This window comes from Nyctibius grandis, chromosome 5 (assembly GCF_013368605.1).
Source record: "Nyctibius grandis isolate bNycGra1 chromosome 5, bNycGra1.pri, whole genome shotgun sequence".
In the NCBI taxonomy this organism is placed as follows: domain Eukaryota; kingdom Metazoa; phylum Chordata; class Aves; order Nyctibiiformes; family Nyctibiidae; genus Nyctibius; species Nyctibius grandis.
In genome coordinates, this window is record NC_090662.1 from 81,095,607 (window position 1) to 81,117,424 (window position 21,818).

The 21,818-nt window shown below is 40.4% G+C and overlaps 1 protein-coding gene across 4 annotated transcripts in view; it reads left to right on the forward strand.

Moving 5' to 3' along the window:
- KIAA0930 (KIAA0930 ortholog) overlaps window positions 1-20,344 on the forward strand; it is a 76,605-nt gene extending 56,261 nt beyond the window's left edge. For 2 of the 4 annotated variants that reach the window (XM_068402115.1, XM_068402116.1), the window contains exons 5-10: window positions 2,748-2,849; window positions 3,288-3,428; window positions 5,353-5,547; window positions 8,289-8,451; window positions 11,908-12,063; window positions 15,242-20,344. In XM_068402115.1, the coding sequence (XP_068258216.1) occupies window positions 2,748-2,849; window positions 3,288-3,428; window positions 5,353-5,547; window positions 8,289-8,451; window positions 11,908-12,063; window positions 15,242-15,282 (798 nt within the window). In that variant the 3' untranslated portion in view covers window positions 15,283-20,344. The remainder of the gene's footprint in view (window positions 1-2,747; window positions 2,850-3,287; window positions 3,429-5,352; window positions 5,548-8,288; window positions 8,452-11,907; window positions 12,064-15,241) is intronic. The other 2 variants (XR_011048268.1, XR_011048267.1) reach the window with 2 other exon arrangements.
- The last annotated feature ends 1,474 nt before the right edge of the window (window positions 20,345-21,818 follow it).

Genomic DNA, 21,818 nt, shown 5'->3' on the forward strand with positions numbered 1-21,818 from the left:
CCAGTATTACCTAATCCTAAAAACTATATCAAAACCAGGGCAGTGGTTCTTAGGCTGTGCTCTGACAGATGTCATCGTCATGAAACATCTCAAGTCTTTTTCTAGTGACATTTCCTGCCAGTCATCTAAATGTGAGATTTAAATGTCCTTTATAGCCCCCCTCAAAAAAATGTGAAGACCTCTGCATGCTTTCAAGATTTATATCTTTGCCTACTGGATTTGGGGGGAGAGTGTGCTGGGGAGGAGTATGCCCAACTGTTAAGCAATCTGAGGGTAAACCTGAAATTGCATGAGACCTGAGTTATCAGAAGGCTTTGGTGTAAATCTGTAATGTCGGGCTATTAAATGGTAGACAGTTTACTGATTACTAATTTATCTTTTTATTGTTTTATGAGATTCTTGTTTTCTCTCTTAAACTGCTCATTCCTTCCATCTCCACACCGAAGGCTTTTATCACTTCCTTGCATGCAGCATACAGTTAATCCAGGGCTTAGCATAGTGGAGGAGACTGAATAATTAAGCATGGAGGGGACAGGAACAAGAAACCCCAGACTTCTTCACTCAGCTTCCATCAGATCTTGCAACAACTTCTCCTAGTTGGCAAAAATTCTTCTTTAAAAGGCTCCTGTTGTCTTTAAAAGGCTGCTTCTCCCAGGCATTTCCATTCCTTTAGCTCATTCAGCTGCTTGCATGGCTTTACCTAAAATAAACCAATGCTTTTTAGTCCTTTAATTTTGTTTTACTGTTTTAAAAAATTGGTGCTTTGCCTACAAACAAAACTAGCAATGCTGATTATTGTATTTGTAATTTGCATTAGTTAGGTGCATAATTCCCTCCTGGTGCTGTTGAGACACCACATTACACCACTGATGTAAGCCTTTTATTTCTCATTGCAGTTTCTACTGTTTACTAGTCCAAATTTCACCCTGAGTTAACTTCTGCAACATTCTTTTGAGAAAAATCTGTAAATATTGTGTGCAGATTTGAAAACTAGGAAGATGAGGATGATAGACCTGCCCGCACTGTGTGTGAGCAGTGTTCGGAATAAGGAGGGGGTTTTCTGTTCCTCATTCCTAGGGGCTCATACTGTGAGACTGCTTATAAATTTTTCTTTGTCTCCCCTTTTCTAGGAGAAACTCAGCACACATTAAAACTTAGCAAGACATACTAGTAACATTTCAACATCATTAAGTTGATCTATGGAAAGAGAAAAGGCAATTCCATATACTGTGGAAAACGTATTTGCTGTAGGGCATTTCATTGTAACATGCACCATTGAGGCTCTTAGTTTTAAATGAACAAAAGCCAACTTTTTTGGATCTGTGTTACTGCCCTGATGGTTCTTGCTTTAGAAAGCATATATTATCCTGTCAGTGTGCAGCCAGATGTTGAATAGGTAGAAGCCCTATTCAGGCATAGGACTTGCTGGGTTACTCCAGATCTATGACAAAGCTACTATGTTCATACCAGTAGAGTACCTAAGGCACAAAACCAGTGTAAAAAAGGCTGACTTTCCCCTAAATTATTTTGCAGACTACATTGATTCTATGCTGGCTTAACAGTAAGATCTCTACAAACTCTGTTTTCCTCAGGTGTGTCTGACTGGAGATGAGTTTGGGTTTGTTTTTTTTTTTTTTTTGCTTTACATTGGATGGCATGAGAACTAGGATGCCTGGAAGATGACCTTGTTTCAGGCATTGGCGCCAGTGTCATCTTTGAGGAGTCTTGTTACTTTCTAATGCTGTTTCTTGTCATGAAGCAACCTTTCTTTTTAATAATCTATATTTAAATGTGCATGTAGACTTCATAAGTACAAATAAGGAAAAGCAACCATCTCATGAATATCTAATATCCTCCTCTTAGTCAGGTTTTGTGTTGAATGGTTTGTAGGAAGAGTATCACAAGCCTGACCATCTGGGCAGATTCAGAGCTTTCAACACATTCGCAGCAGGCTAAGATTTGACAGGTTTCTTTAATTCAAAGCTTTGTTTGTAAACAGAGGTGGAAGCAAAGCAAGCTATTTGGTATGAATTCTTCTCCCTCTTTACCTGCTTATTAATCTTGTTGGAATGCCTTTAGCTATTTAAACATCGGTTGTTTTGAGGAGTGAAGTGACCAAAGGAGTTCAGGAACTGCTTCAGAGGGAGGAACGAGCAAGAGGAAGCACAATGGATACAGAAAGAAACAGAAGCAGAAGATGAGGATGAGAAATCAAGTGCTTGTCCTCCTGAGGGCCATGGTTCCCTTTCCTGAGTGATGTTGATCTTATCATGGTACTAAGCAAACAATAGCAATGAAATTAACTGTACAAACAATGTTAGATCAACTATTCTGCAGTAACTTTCTTGCTGTGTGTGCTTTTTACTTTACAGCATGTTGCAGTAACTTAAAGGCAGCTCAAGATGGTTTTCTCTGTTACTGAAAAGGAGGATACCTTAGCTGTACCATAGGATGGTGAGAGGTCAGGTACACACAGGGACATTTGCTGAGGAGTAACCAGTATTTGATAACTTGCATGTGAAGGATTTCACAAGTGTTATCATTATTGCAAAACAGGCTATAGTCAGAAACCAACTCGGCTTTGCTTGCAGGGTGTCCAACATCTCTAGTGCAAGTTAAAATGTTGGCTGACTGAGCAGTGTTGGACTGTGGTGTTTTGATATTGCTTGCCTGGTGTTCAGTGTGTCCGTTCCTGAGCACACTTAACTCAGAAGATGTATTTTTTTTTTTTCCCATATCTTTCTCAGCAAGTGTTTGCATCTCCTAGCAAACACCCAATGGACAGCAAAGGAGAGGAGTCAAAGATCAGCTACCCCAACATATTCTTCATGATTGACAGTTTTGAAGAGGTGAGTTCCTTTTTGCAGCAGCAGTTTTGTCCTATTCTAGTCTTATGTTCTGATTAGCTATTTTCTTGTACCTTTTGAACAAATGTTCTTGGCTAATTGAGGATTATCTTCCAGTAGTTTTTATTTTATTTTATTTGACCTTCATCTTTCTTTAATGTTTGAAAACTGAGCTTAAAGCTGGATTTTAGCATCTGTCTTTATGATGGGTTAAAGCAAGACAGGCTGATGTGAGAGCTGCTTATCTCAACACATGATTTGCAGTGTGCATTGCCTGAAGTCTGGTTTCTGGAAGGCTGGGGTGGAACATACAGCTCCTTTGTTTTCTCCCGTTTACGTTGAAGGTGCCTTGAGCCTAAGGAGAACCATGGGAATCTGAATATATTTGAACTTTAACAGATGCAGTTTGCCTTGAAGTGTTTCATCTTGCATCTTTGGCAGGTTTTCAGCGACATGACTGTGGGAGAAGGAGAAATGGTCTGTGTGGAGCTGGTGGCCAGTGACAAAAGCAACACCTTCCAAGGGGTGATTTTTCAGGGGTCCATACGCTATGAAGCACTCAAGAAGGTCTATGACAACAGGGTAAGGCACTTCTGAAAGACAACATCTTTTGCAACAATGATACTCTGACCACAGTTTTAATTAGCTGCTGAGGCTGTTAGCTTTTTGTCCACTTAGATCATCTGCATCATAGTCTGTCCTTTTTGGCTTTGAAAGTTACCCAAAAGCTAGTGCTTTTGACTCGGACAGCTGAGAGTGCTCAGATCAGGATGTGTTACTCCGGTGTTTGCCAAAAAGAGTGAAGTTGATAAGTAGCCAAGAGCGTGACACAGGAATGGATCTGAACAAGAGTTCTGGGAGCCCCTTCATTTTCTTGAAAGGTCATAGATATTTCTGGTTACTTCAGAGAAGGCATGTCTTTCAGGGAGATCTTAAACTCTGATAACCACGTTGCTGTATGTAAAACGTGTTTTCCTTTAGTTTGTTTTATACTCGTGGTATTTTTAACAGGCCACTGTAGTTTCACTGCCACAGAAGGAAGCTTTCTTTGCTTTCCTATAGAAACATGAAATGCCAGCACTTTCAGCTTCAAATTCAGTACTTAGTGCTGAAGTCAAGAGAGTGCAAGAGCCAATAAACTTCTCTGCGTGCTATGAAGACAGTCTGGAGGGTTTTAAAAAAAAAAAAAAAAAAAACAAAAAAAACCCCCACACAACCAAATAACAAAACACCACCAATATCTATTGTGACTGTAAACTTCATTTCCCTTTCTTCCTGCCCTCTTCAGGAGAGGTCCTGCATAATTTCCCTTCTCCCTGTTTTGAATGTGAGTAACTTATACTCTTAAAGCAGTTTTTCCAGAGAACATGAAACTGAAATTGTTTCTCTGTCCCACCATCATCTTATGGCCTCTCACAATCAGCAGGTGGGTTATGAAAATACATGGGAATGCAGAATTACTAAAGTCAAAATAAGAAGAAAGCCTTGCAGTAGAAAGACAAGATTTGATGTGGTAATGTCACCTCGTAGTCTACGAGTGTCTTGTTTGACCATGCTGCTACTTTACATTGTTTTGTTAGATGAAACAAAATTGTTAGATCTTCAAATACTCAATTATGGCCAAAGAAAAAACTTGAAATTTGACCTTTCTTTTAACAGAACAGAAGAAAGCTCTCTATGCTTTTGAAGGTTACTTGATTTCAGTTGTGTCTGTTAATTCTTAGTACAGTACGAGTTGCGTTACACAATGAGCATCTTGGCCCTTTCAGGCGATAAACTGCTGAAAGTTGTGATAAACCACTTAAACTTATGGATAAGTCCTACTTATTTCACTTGGCAAAACCTTGACTGTTTTCATATTGGTCTGTTCCTTTTTTCAGTTCTCAGTTCACTTTTCAGTTCAGTTGTGTTAACTGGAAAATGAGCCCTTCTGTCTGTTGAGAGGGTTCGAAAGCTGTCAGGGTTTTGCGGTGAGCAAAGCGATGCAGGTTAGTTGTGCATGGGGGCTGGTTACGCTTTGGGCTTGACAATATGGACACAGAAATGTCTGAATTGACTTGCCACAAAGTAGTGCCAGAATTGTGCAGTGTGCTTTGCTAGTTTGGGGCATCTTGTGTGCGTGTCTGTTGCTTTTTGGACTTAAATGAGTGTCCCTTCACAGGCTGAGTTGTGCACGTGCCTGCTTGTGCTGTGGTGTGCCACATTGTGTGGGTCTGGATAAAAGCCTTTTATTTTATCTCAGCGTGCCATTGGGTAACTCTGCTTTTTTGGATAGCTGAAGGAGTTGACTCTTCTCTGGGCCTCTTTTTTTGTATCTGTAAAATTGCCTCCCTTTTGGAAAACACTTCAGATTGTGGCTGAAAGTGCTGCTTAAGAATCAAGATAATGATCATTATCCATTATGTTTTTGACTCATTCTTAGATAATTGCTTTCAGAGAATGTTATTTTTTTTGAAACATGGAGATGATATTACATGGTTTTCTCTCCTGTTTTGATGCATTGTAGGTGAGTGTTGCAGCTAAGATGGCTCAAAAAATGTCTTTTGGCTTTTATAAATATAACAACATGGAATTTGTCCGAATGAAAGGGCCACAAGGGAAAGGACATGCGGAGATGGCAGTGAGTAGAGTTTCTACTGGTGACACTTCACCATATGGGACAGAAGAAGATTCAAATCCAGAATCTCCACTGCATGAGAGAGTAAGTAGCAGACATAAATACTGACTTACAGTTAAGCATGAACATGTTTTGTTTCAAAGCCAGTAGATGGACTGAAGTTGGGATTAACTCACATCAAGGTTCTGAACTTAGTTTTGCCTGTGTGTATTTGGAAATGCAGATGGATTTTTAGTGGTTTCCCTTGAGCAAATACTGAGTACAGAGATGACTGCATGATTCATAGTCCTCCTTCTGGAGGAGTGTTTTGTTGAAACAACAGCAGTGTTGATGCCAGGGAAAATGATGATTCTGCCTGTTTTCTCTGAAAATTAATAGATTCCATTTCTGTACAAGATGGGATTTACCTAGAAACATGGAATTCGTGAGTTACGTAGGTTGCTTGCTAAATCTCACAAGAAATGGTACTGTTAGGAGATACTGCCACCGGTGAATGCTGCTGATGTGAAGCCTGTATAATATTAAAGCAAAGATTACCATTCTACATGGTACCATGCAGTACCATTTTTATGCATCTGCTTAATTTTAATGCAAGTGCAGTAACATACCAATAGAATTAGTCCATAGATGCTGATTTTGCCCTTATTCAGTGCTGAGCCTTGTTTTTGATTAAGGCAGACATTTTACCTAGCTAATGGGGATTAGGCAATGTGCCTTCAAAATACCTGCACAGATGTGTCCTGACCTGGGCTGGGAAGTTCCTGATGGATTCTAGTCTGGTTTCCTGTGTAACATAGTGTCTCCATTTAGCCCACGCCCAGAGCTAAACAATAACCAGTTGTTCTATCACCCAGTGTCCCCTCCCCGATTGAGAAGGGGAATTGGGAAAAGGAGGGAGACTCGTGGGTTGAAATTTAAACAGATTTAATAAAATAAGAAAACCATTATCAATACTAATACAAAAGACACAGAGTTATACTTAGCTCGTAGAGTGGTAGCAAGTCCCTCCAGGAATAGCAAACATTGAGAAGAGAGGAGAAGGAGAAAAAGGGAGAGAAAAAAAAAAGAGCAAAGAAGCTCCCCCCTCCCTAGCAGCTTTCCCATTTATAGTGAACCTGATGTTAATGTTATAGAACACAGCTGTGGGCAAGCCTGGGTCAGCTGCCCTGGATTTAACTGCTAAGGGCCTTGATCACCATGGCTGGACACAAACTGAAATGAAATGTAACAGAAAAATGATTCTATAATTTTATCCCTGCGAAACCAGGACACATAGCTAACCTGTGTAGTTTAAAGGTCTGCAGAACTGCTTCTAAAGGTCTCCATTCAAGTTGTGTGATTTTTGTTTCTGGCTTCATAAAAGGCAAAATGAGTTGCCAGCAGAGAGCACGTTAATGGAATGTGCTTGCTCTCTACTGTGGAGATACAGCCTGGAGAAATCAGGCCTGGAGGGACTTCCTGAACTTTTGGCTCTGAGATTTCCAGTGTCAAGTGGAAAATGTCAAAATACATGCGATAATGTATTATCATTGCTTTTTGCTAATGGTTTTAATGGTGGTTTGTCTGTTTCTGGTTTTCTGTCCAGGTGTGATATGAAATGACTTCAGAAATAAAAATAGAGACAAGCACAAATTAGAGATCAAGTGCATTAAAGAGAGAGTCAGTTGGGTGGTAGAACGCTTCTGATTTTTGGGAGCTTTTTGGGTTTGTTTTTTTTTTTTTTGTTTGGTTTTTTTCTTCATTAATGACAGGATCGACGTAGAGTATTTTTGCAGTGCAACACCAGCCTGGCTTGTCTGTCATCCTCACATGTCATCTCCCTCCTTATTTGTATGGACAGATGTGAGCAATATCAGTCCCATCTCAGGAAGAGTTATGGGATTATTAAATCAACTTTGTGAAGAAGAAAGGATGAGGTAGAAGTTGTTCAACTCCATTAGTGAAGTAGTTATCCCTATTTTTTTTCATTTGAAATGAAACTATTAAAATATTACTACCAGAACAGTACATAAGCATTGCATTTCAATTCTTTCTGAAACAGATATGGTTGACTATAATTGTGGTTTACACAAGAGCAACTACTGCTCTGAAGGATGAATGTCTCTATAGTTTCATCCCTAACCTGTGTTTCACCACAGACAATTATATCCTTGTATTTGTAATCACTTAGACTAACCAAATCATCAGGGGCCTCTCAACTTGTTTTTTCCTATCCCATATTGAAATATGATATAAATATAATTGTACATTGACTTCACTTTTGCATCAGCATCTTGGGTTAAGTAATTGCCTTGTGACCCTGTTTCACGGAGACACCGTGACCTTTCACAGTAATCCCATGTGGCATCCTTCTAGGCAGGGAAACTACTACCTTGTATTTGCCAAAGAAATGAAGATGCACAATTTTAGTATGTTCAGTACAATACATTCTTAGCCTATTAAGTCTTCTGAATTTCAACATGCAAAAATAAGATTGACATTCGTGGTGCCTAAATTATTAATCTGTATTTTGTTCCTTTATGACTATAAATCCTTGTTAAAAGTGGTCAGCTGAGGAGAGAGGTTTTTCATTATTCTCGTAATAGTTGAGGGTGATGATATATCACAGTATTTTCATCTTGATGAGCATCCTGAAGCTGAGATGACTGTTCAGTTGACTTTCTCTGGCCACTCTGATAAAACTTACAGCTAGGCACCAGTCATGATTCAGATTTTTACACATGTGACTGCCTCATGGCACATATTTGAGACTGATCATTTCTTACTAGAAGCACAGAACTCTTTAAACAAAACTTTCTCTAGCATTTCTTCTATTTCCCTTTCAGGTCACTTCTTTCAGCACACCACCAACCCCAGAACGCAACAATCGTCCATCCTTTTTTTCCCCATCCCTCAAGAGAAAAGTGCCCCGAAATCGAATTGCTGAGATGAAAAAATCCCACTCAGCAAATGACAGTGAGGAGTTCTTCAGAGATGATGATGGCGGAGGTGAGAGAAGTAATATCAGCTAAACAGACTTGTCTGAGGAGGGCACAGAGCTACGGAAAGGGATCCCAATGCTGGATTTTCTAAAAGGTTTGCAGTGTGAAAAACCTAGCTCCACAGAAAGTCCAATGCCAGTGCCGCTCTGAAATTGAGGTTATTCACAGGCTTAGCATCTGTTTGAAGGCTGGAGACCAACAATTCCTACATAGTTTAAAACTTATCTCCCCCTTTTATATTGACCCATTTGAGTGAAAGTTGAGCAGGAAAGATCCTTCCCCTTTCACAGATACCACGCTCTCAGGTGGCACTCTTCCAGGTATCACAATGTAGTGGGGTAGAGCATACTCTCATGGACAAGTTTTCTGAATTCCCTGATTTGATCCAGAGTCGGTTAAAGTCTGTGAAAAGGCATTTACTTCAGCTGGCTTTGGATCACTTCTTGTTTTGCCAGTGGACGGGGTCAGCACAAAGGACACAGACACCAGGTTCAAAAGATAAGCTTACCTTCACTTTAGTTTAAAGCAGCAAAAAAAAAAAGAAAGCAGCAATAAAATAATAAGGGAAATACAGCAAGAACAAAACAAAGCAAGGTAATGCACCTAGTCATTACTACAGAGAATTAAGCGTAGTGGTTAAGAAAGATACATCACCAGTTGCCCTAATACTTTACCATCATCCGGATCCGTGCTTCAGCTGGGGAGACCCTGTCACAGCGAAGGATCGGAGAACCGCTGCCGGCAATTGGGAAATCCTACGCAGTGCGTCCACTCGTAGGTGAGGTCTCTGTTGTCGCTGTGAGAGGGTCCAGCTTTTATACAGGTTAACAAACAAATCTATATATCAAAATGCACAGAAACATCTGGTAGGCTGGCTTCCTCACTCCGGGGTGTCCCGGATCTGGCCAGGATCCCGGGCGCATCTGAGGAGTTTTGTTTTGACTATTCTATTTCTAGCTTTGATAGTTTCCAGTGATGATTCCCATGGTTATATTCATGCTGATATGATGCTGATCGACCAGTTCACTCAGAAGTCAACTTTGGTTCACTAAAAGGATGCTGAGGCCTGTAGTTTAGGCCTTTTTATATCACTTCTGAACTCTCTAAAAAGAAAACCTTACGAATGTGTTTATATAATGGTTTAACGCCTTGTGAAACTATTCCTTTGAATTCTAATTACTCAGTATGAAACAACCAACAAGATAAAAAATTTACTCTGATTCAGAATATAGCATATAAATCCAATCATATCGCAGTTTTTTTAGGTGGGAAGCTCACAGATGTTGAAGTCCAAACTGCTTTTCATTTGTTTAAAAACAATTGAGTAGAAAAGCCAAAAAATCTAATTATCTGTTGGCATGCTAACAGATAGACACAAAGGTAGTTTCCAGGTCACAAGTTCTGTTTGTAGTAGCGAAGGTATTGCCGATCAGGGGAACTGGATCAGCTTAGCTAATGAGGAATTGCACATTAAAAAACCAAGCTTAAGTGATAATGTTTAGTTCAAATTCTATGCAACTTTAACTGGTTGTAACTAATTCAAGGTTCTATCAATAGAAGCCTTTCCTCATCTCTTTTTCCTTAATTTGCCTTGTCAAAACATCTGTTACTTCAATTGAGATGTGTTTTAGCATGTTTTCCTAGGAAAAGGGTAGAGTTTGGGTCAATTACTCTGTAGTGTGGGGAGAAGGGCATCTTTCCCAGATGGAGTCCTGCTTTTGATATCTTTTTCCCTTTTTCCTGGAGGTTGTACAGGGTAGAATGGAGTTCAAAGCATTTTATCCAGCAGCCCTCATGGGTGATGGTAGTGTCTGCTCAGTATTGTTTTGCAGGGTCTGATCCTAGCGTACTTAGTCATAATGATGAACATTCTTATTATTTTTGTTTTCTTTTCCTTCTAATATATCTACAGAAGTAAACAAATTCCAGGTTTTCCAGACATTTTATAGCACGCATATAAAATACTGAGAAGTGTGGTTTCACTTAGCTTTAAACGTTTTGACCTTTTTGTTCCTGGTCCTAATAATAGAGGAATATTTTAACAGCTTATGCTAGGAAATTTAATTTATTCAAAGATGAGGTTTCTAGAAGGAGAAGTAACTAAAATGAGATTTATTTACAAATTTCAGAAACCTGAGTGTCCTTATCTGTGTTTGCTCAGGAGCTGCAGTGGTGAAATTCTCTTGTTTTGGAGGGAAAAAGCTGACTTGAAAAAGCCCATCACTGGGTGAACTGTAGAAGCAGAGACATTTGGGTGCATCTTGGCTTTGTGGGTGGAAGAAAACTTGGTTGTCTAAAGATCAGCAGCGTCCTTGGTCTGGCCGGTGCTGCCGCAGACCTGCCCCCAGTGCGGACAGGCCTGTTGTGGATAGGAGCAGCCCATGAGGCCCCACTTCACTTTTGCTGTGTGCAAATATGACACAACAGGAGAATTGTACTTATTCCAGCTACCGGAGCCAGGTCCTTCTGACCTCATCACCATAGTGCTTTTGGCATAGTGGCAATGTGTGGGGGAAGGGAATAGACTGCTTGGTTATACACATTTATAGGGAAGGAGGGAAAACAGGTTTTTTTTTCCTCCTGCCTTGTTAGGCATCTTGCTAGAGTAGCTGCCACTGTGTATTTTTCCTGTGCTAGGACCTTTTTGTGTGGATCAGACCCATTTTTAAACAAATGAGTCCCAGAGCTTGGATCGATCTGGACCAGAATTGTTCTGTTCACTTCAGCATCTGCTTTTAGCACGTGGGACAGGGCTGAGTTTTACAGGGGAATGGAGGGAAAGTTTAGAAACACTCAAAACATATGGCATGTGCATTCCTGGCTGTGGGAGGGACCTGCATCTATAAACCCCACCTCTAGCCTACAGTGGATTCAGCATCCTTTTGTTTTAAAAGTTATTTGTGGACCTCTAAACTAATTATGGGAAGAATGGCGCTGCTGAAGGGTCCCAGGTTTGGCTTGGGAGATGCATGGAAATCTGCAGTGAACTGGCTTATTAATGTTGACTCTCCCCTTGTCTTGTAGATGTCAGTTTTCTTCATAAGATACAATTTTCTTTCTCTTATGCTTGTGAGTTTCTGCATGAGTAACTGCTTAATTGTAGGGATATTCTATTATTTTGTATATGAGAGAAGGCTGGGTTAGGATTCTGCTTGTGCAGTGTGATAGCAAAGGCTTCATTCCCTCTCCTGGCTGGTCTATTAGTGGATAATGGTTTACTACTGCTGCCAGCTGCTGATATAATTCATTAGCTTCAATGCAAATGGTGAATTCTGTGCCAGGCAAGATCTGAGTGATTAAAAAAAAAAAAAAAAAAATAGTAATAATAGTGACCTGCATGTGATTTCTCTCTAGACAATGAATAGTAGGCTTTTCTTTTTTTGACTGTCAGAAGCTTTCATTGAGTCTTCTAATAAAACACAGAAAATATAACTTTAAGCACTGTTGTCTTCTACCTTTACAGATCTGCACAATGCGACAAATCTGCGGTCGCGGTCCTTATCTGGAACAGGACGGTCTCTGGTGGGCTCGTGGCTGAAGCTGAACAGAACAGATGAAAACTTTCTACTCTATGCACACTTAACTTACATCACTTTGCCATTGCATCGAATTTTAACAGGTGAATTTTAACGTGTATTATGCATAACCAGAGAGTCCTTTGATTCCAAGACAGCCTTCTGTGTTGTGGAATCTTGCTACTAAGATAGAGGAACAAGTATTTCTCTGTAAGGAAAATACTACAGCAGCAAATCATTGTGAGCAAGTGGATTGATGACAGCCTGTTCTCTGGCTTTGGGCTGGTTTTGGTTGGTGACGATTCAAACAAGTTGGTAGATTGTTCTAACAAACTTCTAGAGGAACACTAGTTGCGTTAAGACTGGAATTCAAACTTTATCCATCTCCTGAGTGCAAGGCAACTCATTGTGAGCCCATCCACTGACAGCAATAGTTGTAGCAGAGGCCAGTGACTGAGAGGGTTACAGAAAGGCAGCTCTGGAATTTGGAGTGACTTCCGTTGCCAATTTTGACTCTTATTTAGTTTTCATGTAAGTTGCTTGGACTGATCAAAGTGCCCACACTGATGCCCATAAATCTGTCAGGTGCCCAGTGTCTTTAACTAGACACAATGGTGGTTGTGTGTTCTACCATGAATAATAATCAGAGTCCCATGCGTTGTTGGTCTGGCTGTGCCAATTACTACATTGATGACGGCCAACTCAAGTTGGGTTTTACCATCTGCAGGCAGTACTGAAGCTTTGATTTTCATCCAGATAACTCTTGTCTGCCTACAAATACAGGTGGACTAGAGAAAACGACTGGTCTGTTTGAACTCTGTCTGTCAGCAAGCCTGCTAGCTTTCATGGATACAGCTTGCAGTATGAGGGTGCCCGTGGGGGACTCTTGAGATACGACTGAAAACTGAGAAAGCAGCAGTGGCTAGGGGCTCTCTCCTCTGTCTAAATGCAGTGTCAGTTTCTTTCCTATAGACATTACTACTGTTACTATCCACTCTCTTCATTCTTCCAAAGTGAAGCCCTAAAATGCCTTCTCATTGATCGTCATGGGCAGAAAGAAAGTTTGATCCAGCTGCACAGCAGTATCTTATGCAAAACTATTGCTCAGCTCCAAAATCTGGACCAGAATAAAGTTATGATCCTAGAGCAATGTAAAGTCGTATCTCTAACCTTGGAAGATCCTTATAACTGTTACTTCCTCTAAGAACTTAATCTTTTTCCTTCTCTTTGCATCCAGCAGATGGGATGACTTCTGAATAGGTTTGTCCAGATTGTGGGCTTTGGATCAGTGCCTGCTTTTTCTTGTCTGGGTCTAAAAAGGGAACACGCCTGAAAACAAAACCAATCTATTTACACAGTGGTTATTTCTAGACTGTTCCTGAAAGGTAGCTAAAAGGAAAGGACTTAGGAAACCTGTTGTTAAACAGTTTACTCTGCTGCTAGAAGAGATGAGAAGATAACATGGGTATTAATGTCGTCGGTTGTATTATGCTAGCGTAACAGTAACAGCAACAGCTGCTGTCTTGTCCTCATTTGGAGGCTGAGATCTCAGAGCCTGTTGCAAAAGTAGACTGGCTTTTACTCTACAGAGAAGGAAAATGTAGCTGGTAAGGTAGAAGTGGAAATTATACTTAGCAAAGAGGTGTTTCTGCATTTGCCCTTTCACTGTATGTAGGGATTTTTTTCAATTTAGAAGAAATTACAGATTCCAGTAAAAACTGATCCTCTGTAATTAAGGGTGGATTTTGAAAAATGTTTCAGCAAAATACGTAATTATTCCTTATGATAATTGTGTTGATAATCTTACAGCTAGTTAGCTGGAGTTACCAAGCTCACTTCCTTTCTCACCACAGGCATTTTGGAGTTCACAGAAGTTGTATTGTTCCTGCTGGCATTTAATACTTACTCAAGTGGGTTGCATAAATGCCTCCATGCTCAAATATTTGCTTTGAGCTTGAACATCCTCTCTGAGACTTCATTTGTTTAACATAAGTTTGCAGGAGTTGGTGTATATATTGAGATGCAGAGAAATGAAATGTCTGGGCTGTAAGGCAGAATTTTAAAATCTGCAGTTTTTCACTGCCCGTGTTTGCTTTTGCTTTGCACATCAGGTCGAGCCCGTTTCCAGTGCCTTTTCATAATTAATACATTTGCACCAGTGGCAGCTTTCCAGCAAGCAGGAGCATTACATGTGGGGCAGGGTGAAGAGGGAAAGATGCTCATCTCCCTTGGGTAGTTTAGGAAGCCTGTACTAAGAAAATAAAATCCAAGTGATAGTGATCGAAGTACATTTTAAAATGTCTGGAGTTTATGCATATTGATAAGACTTCCTTCACTCTGAGCCTTCTCTCCATGCTAGATAATCCCAGTTCTCTCAGCCTTTCCTTGTATGTAAAATGTTCCAATCCCTTAATCATCTTTGTGGCCCTTCACTGGACTCAATCCGCCGTGTTTCATTCTTTGCAAGTGTGGCTAGAGCCCTCTGGAGCTGTGAATCAATTTTTACTCACGTCATCCTCTTTGTGCAGCTGTATGTGATCAGCCTCTTAATTAGGTGCTTGCTCCCTTTTCCCATGTTCTTTATTCTCTGTGTAGCCTTGAAAAGGACATAGTAGCCCAGTTTCCAGATATTTCTATGTGCTGCCGTGCCAGCATGCTGGTTTTACTGTCCACATTTGGAAAGATTATGACTATGATGATTATGGCAGATATTTTACAGGTTCATATTCTGTCACATTTGGAAAATATGGAACTCAGGAGTCAACAAAAGGAGTGGGTTTTGTGGCAGCTTTTTGAATGCAGAAATGTAGGCTTCGGGGTATAGAATAGATGAAACAGTTGAATTATTTGTACCCACATCTTCAGAGCCAAAAGCCTCTCTAAGGGTCTTGGGGATGGTGCATTTCTCCCTTGAAGAAAGGGAAAACTCTTGGCATCTCCTGTAACGGCACTTCCACTTGTTTCTCTGGACGATTACACCACTCTGCCTGACACGTTGCTTCATCCCACTATAAATTATACTTAGTAGATCAGCCGTCATCTCTACGTGATGGGATATATTTGTTCCTTACCATCTTTCAACTAGGATGCAGCTGGGGAGGAATTAAATTGGACTTTTAATAGGCAAAGTCGCATACTCGTGTTTTAAATTCCTTTAGCAGCATAACAGGGGAACTGTGCTGCAGTCCACAGTTGCATCATCAGTTCGTGCTTTCTGGTACCGTGGTGCTTTCAGGAGCCTCCTAAGATTGCTGTATCTCTTTGTTTCTCTCCCTTGCCCAGATATCCTGGAAGTGCGGCAGAAACCAATTCTGATGACATAGCAGAGAGCAGGCACTGCCTTGGAGCCTTGTTGCCAAGTGCCTAACCACAGCGGTTTTCTGTGCTAACACTACCACCTGGTGTCAGGAACATAAACCTCCGCAGGAAAAAGGGAAGTCCAAGAATACCAGCCGATCAAAAGTGCCTCTTTCTTCCTTCCTCTGCTGTCATACACTGTATGCACACTTGCAGTACATCATGTGAGTGTTTCTGACTGGAAGAGGACTTTCAGCAAGATAAAATGAGAAGGGGCTGTGTTTAAAACGAGTCAACGCTTTATGGACAGTTTGTTACTGTGTTTACTTTATAACTCAGAAACCAACAATATGTACAGAATGTGTTAAACTTTATATTCTTTGAGAGGAACAACCAGAGAATTTCATAATGATGTACTAAGGAACGTCGTTCCATAGACTCTTGCCTATATACTCTCCTGGTCGGTTTGGCTTAATGTGTGTGTGAGTGCATGTGTGTGCATGTGGGGATTGAAAGAATGAGAGAATAATTTCCTATTGATGGAGGAAAAGGAAAAAAATGCTACAAAGATACATCGCCGTTTTGGTCCATGCAGTGGGTCAAGTCAGAGCTTAAAAGAGGCTGAAAATGTTCCCATTTGTTCATGTGTCAGTGCTAGGACAGGTGAACTCTGCTGACAGATTTCCGTATCTACCAAAGAACAGCAACATTTTCATCCTCAAGAACTGGCTAAGAAAATGAGCCAGTGAAAAGAAGGCTAAAATGTGCTGCTATAGTAAAGCCGAGGCTCATATCCAGAACTAATGCTGCTTGTCTCTCTCTGTTAGCCAAGCTGATACGAGTTTGAGTCTGAAATGGAAAAATAGGAGGCCATAATTGGACTCCAAAACCTAAAAACCTTACCAATAACCTACATCCTCCTGCATGCACTGGACTTCAGAGTATGTAGAGTTGTCCTTGCGGTAGCGTTTGTAGCCAAGGAGGGCATGAGGGCTGATTAATGGTTGGGCAGCTTGCCCGGATTCTTCATCTCCTGGCAGTGTTCCGTTGTACTGTTACATGCCAGAGCACGGAGAATTTTCTTGAAAGACAAAAGATCAAAATGTAATTCTGCTCTGAAAAGTGACTGAAAATAGCATAGTGGAAGGTCTGAAAATTGTGTGTCAGGAACTCTCAGGAAAAAAGCCTTATGTTTACAGGTAAAATGCAACTTTCTCTAAATAGCAAAACTCTTCTGTCCTTGACATTTGAAAGCTAAATGATTGAATACTGACACTACTGCAATCTGGTTCACTGTTTTGATCTGGGAGCCAGTCAATACTTGAGTTTATGTACAACTGCGTAACTGGCACAGCAAAGGATGGGGGTAGTATGTCACTTGGAGCATGTGATACTCCAGTACACGCACAGAGAGGGAGTGAAGAATGCCATTTTTGTCACTTTTCAGACTCTGAGCACCTAAACTTAACACTGTTGCCATAGTTACCAAATGGCATGTGCTCTGAGGCTGGACTTTTTTCTCCCTCATACCCAGCCTTTCCCGAAGTGCTTTGTTGTTATTCTCTCAATAGCATCTGATGACTTAACCTCTCAAATCAGACTTTCTGCTTTTTTCCCTCAGGCCAGGTTCCATGGGAATAACTCCACTTCAGCATAAAGGTAGACTTAAATTTATCATTCAGCCCAGCGTGGTGAATCCAGCATGGTAAGGAGGTCTTTTTTTATTTGAGGCTAGGCCTGGAAGCAGTCACCTTAGTGCAGAGTGATGGCATTTCTAACATGGGCAGCATGAGTGCATGACAGGGACGGCTGACCAGTTTTCAGTTCGCTTCAAATGCGTTGCAACAGCGTTAGAAAAAAGTTCACTTTGTCATTACCAGCACAGCCACCTTTTCATGTTGCAGCCTTTGAACTCCACTCTGCGGGGAGCGTGCTGTTGTGCCTGTGTGTGTGTGTTCACACAGTCTAACCTGAGGCATGTAACTTGAGTGCCTAGGCTTCCTTCCTGAGCTGGAGGGAGAGGTGGAGTCCTAAATCAGCAGCTGAAGTGCCCTCTTAAGGAACTTGTTAGGCATCCTAGGTGCTTACCTGAGATCCCTAGGTCATGTGCCTAATGGCAGTTGGTACAAATATTCTCCCTATGCCCACACTGAGAATTAAACTACTCTTCAGCTGGAAGACCAGTCCTACTCTGAAGCCTCTCAAGATATTCCTTATTCTGCACTTTCATACTGTTGGGCTGGGCAAATCAGTGCTCAGTTTTCCTTTACATGTCCATTGGGGAGGGAAGGGAGAGAGGGTTAATATTCATATTATTAGTGACAATTGATAACTTTCGGTCAAATAGCAAGAGGAATAACACACGTGAAAAGGAAATGTATCCAGACTGGAACCTGAGTGGTAGGTGCCTAAATACTGCTCAGTCAACAGTAATTTGTAATGCTTTCTTGGTATCATGTATTACGTTTAGGTAGTTTAATTTCTTGTAGTCTGACAGACTGAGCAAATCTTGCTGCGTAAGATTTCAGAGCAAATGAAGAATGATTCTAAACTAGTACGTTAATATAAAGGCAACGTTACAGAAAGTACAGTTCAGATCCCACATCTTCTATGCAGGAGGTATTGTGTGCTTTGTTACATGTACGTGGGTGGCTTTTGATGTCTAGTTTTTGAAGGGCTGCAATTTAAATGTCCTAAAAAATGTCAGTTGATTTACTGTATCCTGCTGGTGGATATGCTATAGGTACATTGAAGACTCTCACCTTTTTTTAGTAGAAAAGGGCTACAGGTGTGCGCAGATGGACATCCATAGAAAACAGAGGTCAAAAGGTCTACTGAATGTCAATAGTGCTTTTCAGAAACAAGTAGATGTGCCAGATTCTCAGTTATTCCTTCTCTAAACAACTGACTTAGATTTCTTATGTATAGCCCCTGGTTCCCACTTTCTGTTATCAAGTAGGGAAAACAAATTCCATGTTTTGTTTTGCTTTTAAACAAACCCTTAAATCATAATTTATTGTCCTTGTATAGACAGATTGACAGGAAAGATGATCAGAGTTTTGCTTGGGCCAAAATGGCACAGCTGGGCCCCTAGCATGCTATAGCACTAGACCAAAAAAGAAAAGGGAATGTTAAATAGGAACCTCTCACCCTTTTAATTTGGAGGGGTTTTTAATTCTGTAGCTCCTAAGCAGTAAACAATTTTGAGCCTCTGTTGGCCACTTAATAATTGCTGAGGAATGAACTGGTGTGTTCTGTGTGCCGTAAAGGCTGTATGGCTGTCGGTGTCTTAACTGTTGGAGCACAGTGGTTTTCATTAGTTGTGTTGATGCTTGAGAAAGCAGCATGGTTAACAAATTTGGGAAGCTTTCCAGAACAGCTTTATTTATTTACAGAATCCCACCATACCTCATTACTCAGTTAACTTCTTCCATCCTTCTGCCCATTAACTCCCTCTGGAGACCAAGGCTTACCACTTGAACTGTCCATAGATGATGTATATTGATAGATGTGAAATGCAAGGATGTAAATCTTTTCACCCTTAACAGGTTTTTCACTGCTATCAATTTAACCATTAAAAAGCCTTTGTTTTTTAAAACAAACTCTTGAATCAATTATTTTGTATTAGCAGATTATTGCTCTGCCTTAGAGACTACCCCATATGTGAAATCGCATTCTCTTATTGCCAGCCAGCACAGGGGTGGGTTCCAAGTCTCTGTGTAAAAGAAGCAGCCGTTTTTAGAAATGCCACAAATCCTTCAGCTGTCTTGGCTAATCCAGTTTGTGTGGGTTCATTTTCCTTCTCTTTTTATTCTCCTGGTCTTCATTGTTTACAAGGCTTGAGCATGTTGGGGTCTGGATTGCTGTTACTTATTTTTCCAGTTCTGGGCATGGTGTGCTTTCCAGAAAAGAGAATTGTTTGCACAGGCGACTTTTCACGGTAAAATGGTTTTTCCAAAGTATATTCTTACACCAAGTTTTAATTTAAACAGGGAAGTCCTTGGCTCTGCAGACAGATTTCTTCCATCAGATCCTCGTGTACAGAATCCCATCTGGTCACTGAAGTTCTGTATGGATGTGGAGTCCACATAAATACTGTACAGTTTTAGACTATTGACGTGCCCCTTGCCAATCATTAATTTTTCCCTTTCCAGATGATTGCTTGTGCTATATTTTGTAGTCTAAATCTTCCCCTGATTAAAGATAGATACAAGCTAAAATCTTCAGAAGTGCCTAAGCCCTGTTGTTATCCAGTGGGGTTTAAGAACAAATTTTTATTTAGGAAATTAATAAAGTAGTCTTAAATTCTATCTGTGTTGTGTGTAGCAGCGTCAAGAAATGACAAGTTTATAGTTCTTGGAAGAACCGTCTGTCTCCTACAGACTCACCCTTTGTGTTTGAAAGACTCTCATGGTCTCCAAAGGTCGTGGCTGAAGGCTCTGCAAAATGGATTTCTTGTGATCACAGCAGTCAGATATCGGCGAATGCCTTATCTTGTTTTGTGAGGTGTGACTGAAAGTGCGTGGCGCTGGAGTGTAGAAGTTGTGTGTCAAAAATAGGTGCGGTAGAATCCAGTTAAAGGCATTGTGGAATAAGTAGCTTTTACACCAAACCTTAAATGAAAGAGTATTTTACACCAGAATGTATCTCTTTGGATGCTTGGTTAAGATAATACAAGGCTGCAAGCAGGTTACAATGTTGAACGTTCTCTGTGTAAATATATAAATATTCTCAGTTTAATTTTATCAGACTAACATATGTTGCATGATTCGGGGTTTTTTTGCCTCATTGATCATCAATGTTAATTAAAAGACGATAGGGTGAAAATCATGCTGACACTGTACTGAGCCCTGTGAACAAAGAGCAAGGAGAACCTTTGTGCACGAAAAATGGAGTTGACTTTGCATATGGCAGCAGTGAAGAAAGCGTTGGACCCTGCAGCCAATAAACAGACCTCTTAAATGACCATGAATTTTGTTAATAGTGTTTTCTCTCTACTGTGCCTAGGGGTATTTGAGTTTGAGTGTATTCCTTACTGGTGGTAAGCGTAAATGGTGCCAACAACACTCTGTGGCACCCACAGTAAACAGTGCCAAATAGACATTCATGAGACAAAGTAGCCTCTTTACTCTCCCTTCTTATTCCACTTTGAGCGAAGCCCAACTCTGACTGCTTGCTGAATCTTTCAGTGATCAGCCTCTGACAACTTGACGTTGTGTAAGGGGGAAGAAGGTAAAACTCAATGTACTCCTGAATGTGTTTTAAAATGGCTTTTGTTTTTTCCTTTAGCTGCTAGCATAAAAAAAAAACCACCACCAACAACAACAAAAAAAAAACACAACCAAACCCCAAGACAGCCCTTCTAAACTGATCTGTGTTTTGTTTTGAACTTAAGTATGTAGTCATTAACATTTAGGTTTGTGTAGTGTATAATATTGAGAGATGATGGCTGTAATGGTTTCTTGCTGATAAATTCAGGAAAAACTCCAATATGGGTTTGTGCAACGTTGTAAAGATGAGATTGCTCTTCAGCTGTTAACTGCTTAGACTGCCTTAAATTGTGCGTACCAACGTTGAATCAGTTTTGGTTTAAAGACCTGCAAGGCACTGCATCCTCCCTCTCTACCTGTTTTTTTGTGACTAACATTTCACAGTAGGCTTCTTCAGGGGATTTTTCTATCTAAATTAGTTAAAATGAAACACTCATCAAACAAATGTTACCAACTATAGATATGAGGGCACTTGCTGATGATTCCATTTCAAAGAATCCCAGACCAGGATTGTTTTACGAATCCATGTGTGGTGTAACAACATCTCTGCTAAACCATGAGTGATGGCTTGGAGATGTGTGATACGTTAGGCAAAAGAAAAAACCCCACAGGTTATGAAGAAGGAGAACAGGGTGTGTTCTTCATATGAATACTTGAATAGATTGTGGGCAGTGTTGTTCTTGTGTGTGTACACACAACTGGACAGGAATCTTAACTGGTTGTAAAGTAGCAAAACATGGCTTAGAAACAGAGAGTGTGATTTTCCTTGAATGCCTTAAATTGAAAGCTTTTGAAAGCAGCTGTAGTGGAGAAAGAATTATTTGAAACAGTGCAAAAGGCAAAGAGTAGCAGAAGCTTAAAAATCATGGTCATAAACCTCACCTATTTGGTTAGTCTTTCAACATGAGTTAGTGATAGGAAAAGGTGTGCTTGGTTTGATTTTGTTTTTTAATCCAAATGCTGGTGGGACAGAAGATAGCCACATACATCTTTGAAAAGCTTGTACAACTTTAATGAATTAATTCCATGAATATGCTAAAAGAAAAATAGTGTTTTAACAGTGTGGCAGTATATCTTGTTCAATAGAGTCCCTGCTCTGGGGAGTGAAGTTAACTCATGTCCTTTTGTCCTGGAGTGTTTAGTGTCTTGCTTGTCCTCATCTGGAGAGATGCTCCCAAGAAATACTGTTAATATTGTTTCGCACACAAGTTTATCATCAAGGTCTGATTTTACTTTGTAAAATCACACTTTTGAGATTGAAGAAAAAAATATGCATCTTTGCTAGCAAATAG